This window comes from Hyperolius riggenbachi, chromosome 10 (genome assembly GCF_040937935.1).
Source record: "Hyperolius riggenbachi isolate aHypRig1 chromosome 10, aHypRig1.pri, whole genome shotgun sequence".
Taxonomy (NCBI): domain Eukaryota; kingdom Metazoa; phylum Chordata; class Amphibia; order Anura; family Hyperoliidae; genus Hyperolius; species Hyperolius riggenbachi.
The window spans coordinates 52085249-52095717 of record NC_090655.1 but is presented as its reverse complement, the minus strand read 5'-3'; the positions used below and the strand labels follow the sequence as shown (position 1 = coordinate 52095717).

The 10469-nt window shown below is 43.5% G+C and overlaps 1 protein-coding gene across 2 annotated transcripts in view; it reads left to right on the top strand.

Moving 5' to 3' along the window:
* Positions 1 to 2333: 2333 nt before the first annotated feature.
* The window catches only part of EXOC6 (exocyst complex component 6), a 386110-nt gene continuing 377974 nt past the window's right edge, over positions 2334 to 10469 (top strand). For both annotated transcript variants that reach the window (XM_068258178.1, XM_068258176.1), the window contains exon 1: positions 2334 to 2458. In XM_068258178.1, coding sequence (XP_068114279.1) covers positions 2334 to 2458 — 125 coding nt within the window. The remainder of the gene's footprint in view (positions 2459 to 10469) is intronic.

The following is a 10469-nucleotide window of genomic DNA, read 5'->3' as shown; positions in this document are numbered from 1 at the left end:
GTCAGTCTATCGGGCCAATCAAAGTGCGGGGATCACATCCTATAAAGCCATTGGACCTGACGGGGTTCAGGACAGGATCAGTGGAAAAGGCAAATATTTGGAAGGAGCGCATGCTACACTATTGCACGTAACGTGCACACAACTCACGCTGCTCACATTAAGCTGCGCTGCTGACTAAACCCCAGTGTGTGGTTTGTAAACTGCAAATATGACAGAATGATGCAATCCTATCTAATAATATCCCTGCGTCATCCTGGCCCTGTGTCCGTGTGTTGCACTCAGAGGCGGGACAAGGTCCTCCAGCACCCAAGGCTGAGACACCAAAGTGCGCCCCTCCATCCCTGCCACCCCAGCCGTCACACACTGATTGCTATTAGACTAAGAGGTGCCACAGGGCCCACAACCTCCCCAACACCTTAATATCTAGTTATCTGGCTTGCAGTCACTGCTATTTATCCCCTTTTCTTATTTCTTTCTGCTTCAAACACAATTAGGAATGACAGCTGAATGAATTGTGCGCCCCCTCCTACACTGCGCCCTGAGGCTGGAGCCTCTCCAGCCTATGCCTCAGCCCGGCCCTGGTTGCACTACTGCTCATGTGCAGGACAGACAGCCGTTGGGACAGGAGGACGGGTGCTCGTGCATGAACACTGACTGGCGGCGCCGTGAAAAGACCTAGAGCCCATTTTTAAACTGGTCAACTAGTGTTAAAGAGAACCCGAGGGGTGTTTAAAGAATGTTATCTGCATAAAGAGGCTGGATCTGCCTATACAGCCCAGCCTCTGTTGCTATCCCAAACCCCACTAAGGTCCCCCTGCACTCTGCAATCCCTCATAAATCACAGCCGTGTTGTGAGGCTGTGTTTACATCTGTAGTGTCAGTCTCAGCTGCTCCCCCGCCTCCTGCATAGCTCCGGTCCCTGCCCCCATCCCTTCCCTCCAATCAGCAGGGAGGGAAGGGATGCAGGCGGGGAGGGAAGTTCTGCAGGAGGCGGGGAGAGCAGCAGACTGACACTATAGAGATAAACACAGCCAGCTCTGACAAGCTGTTTGTCAGCAGTGTGGCTGTGATTTATGAGGGATTGCAGAGTGCAGGGGGACCTTAGGGGGGTTTGGGATAGCAACAGAGGCTGGGCTGTATAGGCAGATCCAGCCTCTGTATGCAGATAAGATTCTTCAAACCCTCCTCGGGTTCTCTTTAAGTAAAAAAGCTATATAACTGAAAATAAAAAGAAGACTCTTTTTATTGCTACTAATGTTCTATTCGTTATCCGTACTACACATACAGTTCATTACAGTTTTTTTTGTTTTTTTTTCTGGCTTGCTTTAAGAATAAAAGGTACATTTCAGAATGTAAATCAGGGTAAGATAAGATTTTGCAATGGGCAAACATTGACTAAATAATTTATAAATGCTATAAAAATAAGCTACTTTATTTATTAAGTTATATACAGTAAAGTTCCTCTTGAGTAATTTAAAAACGTCTAAAAAAACAAACAAGAAAAAACATTTTGGAGACATAACAAAAAAATATGTACGGATAATATACAAGAAGCCACAGAGGACGTGTTTGTGGGGAGAAGGGGGTGGCTCCAGAGATATGAGACTGTCTCAGAAAACGATTATGAATGATTGTTTCAGATAACAGACATTTCATGTCTGTACACACCTTTATGCATTGACTAGAGATTCCTGTTACAGGATAATTCTCTCCACAGCTTATGTTTCCTTTCATAACCGTCTTCAATCTATCCCTATTTCCTGCCGTGATCTGCTGTTCCTTGGGCTCGTCTATTGCTTGCCCTCAGAGTTTCTCCACTGGAGTCTGGAGACGGCCTTTTTGGCCAGAAAACTTTTAATATTCTTCTCAGGAACTGGCTTATGAACTTTTGGATTTTTCTAGTAATGGATTTGGTTCCCTTCCAGGTCTCACATCCTTAGAGCTGGGCAGATTTAATGTGAGTGTCAAAATGTTGAGTTTGGTTCGCTTTGATATCCAACTGTTCTTCCCAGCTGGGTAATGCTGGATAAAGGCCTTCATATCCTAATACTACTAATGATGTCTTTGCTAAAACCCGTGTATGAACTGTGTGTTTTACTGAAGAACAGGCAGGATCATACGTGTGCTGTGAGCTGTGTATGAATTGTGTTGTGCTGGTACTTTGCTATCTAAAACTTGTTTCCTTTGTTTGTTCCAAAAAAATCCCTATTCTGCACTTTTAAGGTCAGGTTAGAGAGAGATGTTTTTTTTTACTTTCCATGCTGACTCCACGAAATTCTTGGATAAAGACAAAATTCAAATTTCCAATGTAGTACAGTTGACAGTCCAGAGTCATGTCTGCAGCCAGCAGCCCGGGACTTGCCGAACTTTCCTCGGAGGACAACGCCGGGGAGAAGATTTATGAGAAAGTATGTGCAGAGATAGAGACGTTGGAGCTGCCACTGGGATCTACTTTAAGGTAAAAATAAATGGGACATTAAATGAGAACTCTATTAAAGAGTACCTCCAGTGACGTAACTAGACTTAAAGAGACTCTGTAACAAAATGTTCAGCCTTAGTTCTTCTATCCTTTAAGTTCCTTTGCCTGTTCTAATGTGGTCTGTCTAACTGCAGCCTTTCCTAATTGCACAGTGGCTGTGTTATCTCTGTTATATGATCTAATCTGTTTTCTTCTGTCGGCTCTGTCGGGCTAAGGCTGGAATGTGTGGAATGTGCAGGGCTGCTTGTGATTGGATAGAAGCGATACACACCCTCTGCAGGCCCCCTGCACACTCTGTATGACTCACACACTCTGTTTATGTGAGCCTATCACAAGCTGGTTAGTTTGTTTGTAAACACTGCCTAAAACTGTTAATTACAAGCCAGGATTGCAGCAGAGAGTGGCAGAAACAGCACAGAGAGGCCCAGGAGAAAATAATGAATAGAATGGTATGCTTTTTATTGTAAGAATATTAGAGTACAGATTCTCTTTAAAAGGCTCCCCCTGCAAAAATGATAGCATGGGCCCCCTTTGTCCCTGAATCCCAAGGGATTGGGAGCCAGTGAATAGCAGCAAGGAGTGTATTGCTGTGAAGTAGCCTCTGGAAGCAGGAAAAAACAGGAAGACAATAAGAAGTACATGAAAAAAAATCAACTTACATTTTATTGGAGATACTCTTTAACTATTACTAAATTGGGCAATTAATAGGAAAAACATTTGTATGCCTTTTTAAAACCACTTAACGACCGCCTAACGCTGATAGGCGTCGGCAGGTCGTTAGTGGTATAGCATGGAAACCGGCCTTTCCATGCCAGTTCACGGAGGCTGTCTCCGTGAACAGCCAGAGAGCCGCCGAGCACGGCTCGCCGGCAAAATGTAAACACGCGGGGAAGGAATCCCCGCTGTTTACATCATACGGCGCTGCTGCGCAGCAGCGCCGTGACGTAGATCGGCGATCCCCGGCCTCTGATTGACCGGGGATCACCGGCATCTGATAGGCAGAAGCCTATCCTATCCTAGCTCAGCGGCTAAGGGAGAGGGAGGGAAAGCCAGGGAGGGCGGAAAGCGCTCCGGAGGGGGGCTTTGAAGAGCCCCCCCGGAAAGTGTGGGTAGCCGGCAGCGATCAGACCCCCCCAGCAGGACATCCCCCTAGTGGGGAAAAAAGGGGGGAAGTCTGATCGCCCGGCTATTTCCTGATCGGTGCTGCGAGCTGGAGAGTCCATGCAGCACCGATCAGAAGAAAATCCCCTGGTCCTTAAGTGGTTAAAATTTAAGAAAGCTAGAGAAACAGATTCCTTGATTAACAGTTCCACTGCTCTCTAGTGCCCGTTATGTAACTGGGTTAAATTACTAGTGTAAAATAGTCCTTTAAAAAAATAGCAAGCTCAACATTGCTCTTTGATGGGCTACAAAGCAGGTGGCACACCAGGATGCTACCTAGTTTTGCCTTGGCTTTACAACACCCCTGCCTGTGCTGATCTTTGCACATAATTACCAGTAATCCGATTTTAGGTTAATTATCGGTACTTCTCATCTTGATTACTTAACCACTTCAGGACCATAGCCTTACACCCCCTAGTGACCAGACTATTTTTTACAATTCTGGCCTCTGCAGCTTTAAAGGGAACCAGAGACTAGGCACCCTCATGTATTTTACAATATATCAATGGGAATTTGGGAACATGACAGTAAACACCTACCCTGCTCTCTGTTTCATTCTTCTCTGCTAAATCTGACTGTTATCAGCTGTGATAAGAATCCCCGACTGAGCATTGAGTCTAGCTTTGCCCAGAATGATTGTAGCTGAGTCAGTCTTCTGTGATGTCTTTTCAAGCCCAAGTCTGCCCCCTTGTGGCTCGGCTTTGCTGCTATTTATCCTCAAAGCGGCAAAGCCAGAAGGGGGCAGGCTTGGGCTTAAAAAGACATCACAGAAGACTGATTTAGCTATAATCATTCCGGGAAAAGCTAGACTGAATGCTCAGCTGGGGATTCTTATCAGGGTTGATAAATGGCAGATTTAGCAGACAAAAATGAAAGAGAGAGCAGGGTAGGTGTTTACTGTCATGTTCCCATTGATATATATGGTAAAATACATGAGGGTGCTTCGTCTCTGGTTCTCTTTAAGGCCTCACTGCAGGGCCGTACAACTCAGCACACAAGTGATTCCCCACCCCCCACCCTTTTATCTGCCCACCAACAGAGCTTTCTGTTGGTGGGATCTGAACGCTCCTGCAATGTTTTATATATACAGGATCTTCTCAAAAAATTAGCATATTGTGATAAAGTTCATTATTTTCTGTAATGTACTGATAAACATTAGACTTTCATATATTTTAGATTCATTACACTACAACTGAAGTAGTTCAAGCCTTTTATTGTTTTAATATTGATGATTTTGGCATACAGCTCATGAAAACTCAAAATTCCTATCTCAAAAAATTAGCATATTTCATCCGACCAATAAAAGAAAAGTGTTTTTAAAACAAAAAAAGTCAACCTTCAAATAATTATGTTCAGTTATGCACTCAATACTTGGTCGGGAATCCTTTTGCAGAAATGACTGCTTCAATGCGGCGTGGCATGGAGGCAATCAGCCTGTGGCACTGCTCAGGTGTTATGGAGGCCCAGGATGCTTTTATATCGGCCTTAAGCTCATCCAGAGTGTTGGGTCTTGCGTCTCTCAACTTCCTCTTCACAATATCCCACAGATTCTCTATGGGGTTCAGGTCAGGAGAGTTGGCAGGCCAATTGAGCACAGTAATACCATGGTCAGTAAACCATTTACCAGTGGTTTTGGCACTATGAGCAGGTGCCAGGTCATGCTAAAAATTGAAATCTTCATCTCCATAAAGCTTTTCAGCAGCTGGAAGCATGAAGTGCTTCAAAATCTCCAGATAGCTAGCTGCATTGACCCTGCCCTTGATAAAACACAGTGGACCAACACCAGCAGCTGACATGGCACCCCAGAACATTACTGACTGTGGGTACTTGACACTGGACTTCAGGCATTTTGGCATTTCCCTCTCCCCAGTCTTCCTCAAGACTCTGGCAACTTGATTTCCAAATGACATGTAAAAGTTGCTTTCATCCGAAAAAAGTACTTTGGACCACTGAGCAACAGTCCAGTGCTGCTTCTCTGTAGCCCAGGTCAGGCGCCTCTGCCGCGTTTTCTGGTTCAAAAGTGGGTTCATGCTTCCATCTGCTGAAAAGCTTTATGGAGATGAAGATTTCATTTTTCAGCACGACCTGGCACCTGCTCACAGTGCCAAAACTACTGGTGAATGGTTTACTGACCATGGTATTACTGTGCTCAATTGGCCTGCCAACTCTCCTGACCTGAACCCCATAGAGAATCTGTGGGATATTGTGAAGAGGAAGTTGAGAGACGCAAGACCCAACACTCTGGATAAGCTTAAGGCCGCTATCGAAGCATCCTGGGCCTCCATAACACCTGAGCAGTGCCACAGGCTGATTGCCTCCCTGCCACGCTGCATTGAAGCAGTCATTTCTGCAAAAGGATTCCCGACCAAGTAGTGAGTGCATAACTGAACATAATTATTTGAAGGTCAACTTTTTTTGTTATAAAATCACTTTTCTTTTATTGGTTGGATGCAATATGCTAATTTTTTGAGATAGGAATTTTGAGTTTTCATGAGCTGTATGCCAAAATCATCAACATTAAAACAATAAAAGGCTTGAACTACTTCAGTTGTAGTGTAATGAATCTAAAATATATGAAAGTCTTATGTTTATCAGTACATTACAGAAAATAATGAACTTTATCACAATATGCTAATTTTTTGAGAAGATCCTGTACACACACACACACACACACACACACACACACACACACACACACACACACACACACACACACGTACAAAACAGTAGAGTACAAAAAACCCACTAAATTGTTGGCACCCAAACTTAAGAGCACTCTTCAAAATTCCTTTGCTGGGGGGGCTCTTCCTCCTTCTATGTCAGAAGCACTTATTATAGTCATACCCAAGCCAGATAAAGACCCCCTCTTCTGCTCCTCATACCACCCGATCTCCCTGATAAATGTAGATGTGAAAATACTGCCTAAGGTTTTAGCCACCCGCTTAAACAAAATCATTACAAAATTGATCCATCAGGATCAAGCAGGATTTATGCCCAGAAAAGGGACGGGTATAAATATCAGGAGACTATTTGCAAATATACAGGCTGAACATTCTAATCAGGGGCAGAGGGTTATTGCTTCCCTCTGCGGAGAAAGCCTTTGACTCCGTTAAATGGAGATATTTGTGGACAGTATTACGTAAATTCAGGTTCGGGGAAAACGTTTTAAAATGGATCCAACTTTTCTACGCGCATCCGACCGCAAAGATCAAAACAGGAAATAATTTCTCACTGCCCTTTAATTTGGAAAGAGGAACAAGCCAAGGCAGCCCTCGATCACCAGCGCTTTTTGCCCTGGCAATAGAGCCTGTCGCCGCCTATGTTCGACAAACCACTGAAGTACAGGGACTTAGATTGGGTAATTTAGAAGAAAAGATTGCGCTCTTTACGCGGATGATGTCCTCTTGTTCCTTAGTGACCCCAACTCCTCTCTGCCTGCTGCACTTAAACTCTTTAATATGTTTGGGGAAACCTCTGGAATTAAAATTAACTGGTCAAAGTCAGTATTATTCCACCTTGATCCTTCTACCCTAAATAATTCTGCCTCTCCCTATCTACTGAACTCAGTCTCCCAGTTTAAGTACCTTGGAGTACAAATCAAGAAGGACATTAGCACCTACCAGAGTTTGAATGTTGATCCCATCATACAATCTTTGGAGAGCAAATGCAGGATTTGGGATAAACTCCCACTAACCTTGATGGCCGAATAAATCTGATAAAAATGATTTATCTACCAAAATTTACTTACATCTTCTGCCATTCTCCAATCTGGCTTCCACAGAGATTTTTTAAGAAATTAGATTCCAATCTCCTCAGATTTATTTGGGCGGGTAAGCAACCGCATATTGCCATGGACACCCTGCAGTTACCTAAAAATAGAGGTGGGTTAGCTATGCACCATTTTCAAAAATATTTCTGGGCTTCCCTGTTAGTAACAACTCGCTGGTGGTTCTCCCAAGATGATCACAACCCTGCAATTACGATGGAGGCTGCGATCCTTGGCTCATATTAGCAACTAACAAACTTACCTTATAGAGGCCCCAAATGCTCTCCAAGGTCAACAGAAGCTATGGTTACGGTGTGGAGGGCATGGGAGGCGGCTAGAGCCCCCCTGGCGAAGGAACATGTGCTCTCTCTTCATACTCCACTATGGGATAATGTACGACTCCAACATTTTCTGGCGATTCCTGACCCGATAATCTGGGCTGGTTTTGGGATTAAAACACTTGCCATATTCAACAGAGGCAATCCATCATCCCGTTTGACTCCCTAAAAATGCAATTCAATCTTCCAAATTCACATTTTTTCCGCTACCTCCAGCTACTACACGCTTACACTTCACAATTTGGTAACTTTCCCCCGTCACTTAGTATGGATGATCTAGAGCAGCTACTCCTAACTAGGGCCAAAAACACTCTCAGCAATATACCTGATACTCTTGACTCTAAATAACGATAGATAAGTGCCTCCAAAAATGGCAATTGGTGGTGACAGATTTAGAAAGAGACGACTGGGATAAAATATTGGAACTTTACCCCACTTCGGTCATTTCGGCCAGAGACCAACTAATACAGACCAAATTTCTGCATAATGCCTATTACACGCAAGAACGTATGCATAAAATGAACCACTCCATCTCAGATAGGTGCTGGAGATGCCATACGGAGCTGGGGTCATTTGTCCATATATTTTGGTCGTGCCCTATGATTGTTTCTTTTTGGAAAGATATACTATCAACAATAAACAAACTGCTGGGAACTAACCTCTCCCTGGATCCGGGTCTCATGCTTCTAGGGTAAATGTCAGTCAACCTTTCTTTTTCTCTTCCTTTTCTGTTCTTTCTTTTCTTTTTTCACCTACAGCGTGGTATCTCCAGTTTTGCCCAAAATAATCTGAAACTATATGTTTGCATGTTTTGCATACTTAATGCTGACCATTAATGATTCATGTAATATGAAGATGTACTCATTAGATGCCTTATGTCATTGCACAATATTTTTTTTAACTGAATGTTTACTGTGCTGTATCTTTTTTTTCTTCGAAAAGAATCAATTAAAATTTTAACTGTTAAAAGAAAAAGAAGGTAAAGGACCACTCTGTGAAAAAAGTAAGCAGTTAAAATTTGACAGAACAGACAGGTTTTTGGCTAGTCCAACTCTCTGCACAGTTGTTTTAATGACTGTATCTGCTCAGCCACTGATAATGAGTCATACAAAGATTTGTAGACAGTCCCTATTCAGTGTGCAGCAGGTTCTTGTGTACAGTGCCCTGTCCCCTCCCCAAGTGCCCTGTACTATAGTGATGCTGGAGAAGTCTGCAGAGCTAGTTCTGCTCCATCAGAGGTGGACAGAGTAAGTGTAATAAGCTGAGGCTGGGAGCAGTCTGGAGGTTTTCTTTATGCGTTTTCTGCACATCATGTGTGTCCGTATGTGTAAAAACATGCACATTTTATCACAGACGCTAATGTAATTGATAGAGAAAATGCCTGCTTCACTGCATTGGTTCTCAGTTTACCTGTGCAGAAAGCTGGGGGGGGGGGGGGGAGGTTGCCCCATCCGAAGTTTCGCAGGGGTGCCCAGTGGTTGCTAGTTATGCCCTTTCTCTGCTTGTTTGTTTTTTACTTTGAAATATTATGAGATAAAAATTGCTGGGACTCTGCACCACTATATGTTTCAGAGTTTTGCTTCTAGACACTTACTGTTTAAATACTCCACAATGCAATACAAATTCTATTTCAGCTGTTGAGTATGACAGAACGTCCTGTTTTTATGGTTCTCTGCTGCCAAAATGTGATTAGATTTTTATTTTTTTTTTACAGTATTCTCTAATAGAGGAGTGACTATCTGGGAAACAGTTTGATTTTTAATAACTAGTTCCACTGTAAAGGGAATGCATATTTTTCTTAAGCTATAATTTATTTTGTAATTTTTATGTATTTAACGCAAAAACATTATTTTCCAAATTAAAAATATGGAATATTATGATTATTTCATTTCTAATTTTAAGCTACAGCTGTAAGAACTGGTAATTTATAGCTATAGAAAAGATTCTTGCTTTACTCCTGTAGCAAAAATGGCCACTATTAAATCAGTAACCAGGTCCAAAGAGAGGGGTTGGTGGACAGACAGGGGGAAGTGGTGATTAAGGCTTCTTTCCCACTAAGACGTTGCGTTAGGTGCTATGTTAAGGTCGCATAACGTGCCCCTAACGCAACGCATAGTGGGGTTGAAGCTGGACGTCAGATCGAGCCGCGTTATGCGGCTCTTCATGCGTCCTGTGATGAGCACTCTTGGACGCATGCGGCATCACGTGGCCCCGCCAGCCAATCGCCGCACAGAGCGGCGCTCCAGGAAGTAAACACTGCACGTCACACCGTGCAGTGAATATTAATTAGCCATGTGCCTGGCCGCGGAGGAGGAGGGGAGACCTCCTCCTCCAATATCACGGAGCATGTGCGAACAGTCTAACACGGCTTAGCCACTTATAACGCACAGCATGCAGCACTTTGTTTTTGCCTTCTGCGTTACAATGTAACGCAACGTAGGCACTGTGAACAGCCCATTGATTTTTCATTGCAGTGTGGTGGGCTGCGTTACAGGCTGCTCTAACGTGCGCCTGTAACCTCTCACTGTGAAAGCAGCCTAAAGGATACCTGAGTTGACATATGACATGAGATAGATATGTGTATGTACAGTGCACTAATAACTATGCTGTGTTCCTTTTTTTTTTTCTCTGCCTGAAAGAGTTAAACATCAGGTATGTAAGTGACAGTTTCTGTCTGGGTCGGGACTGGGTCAGACTACAGAGTTACCCTCACTGATAATAAATT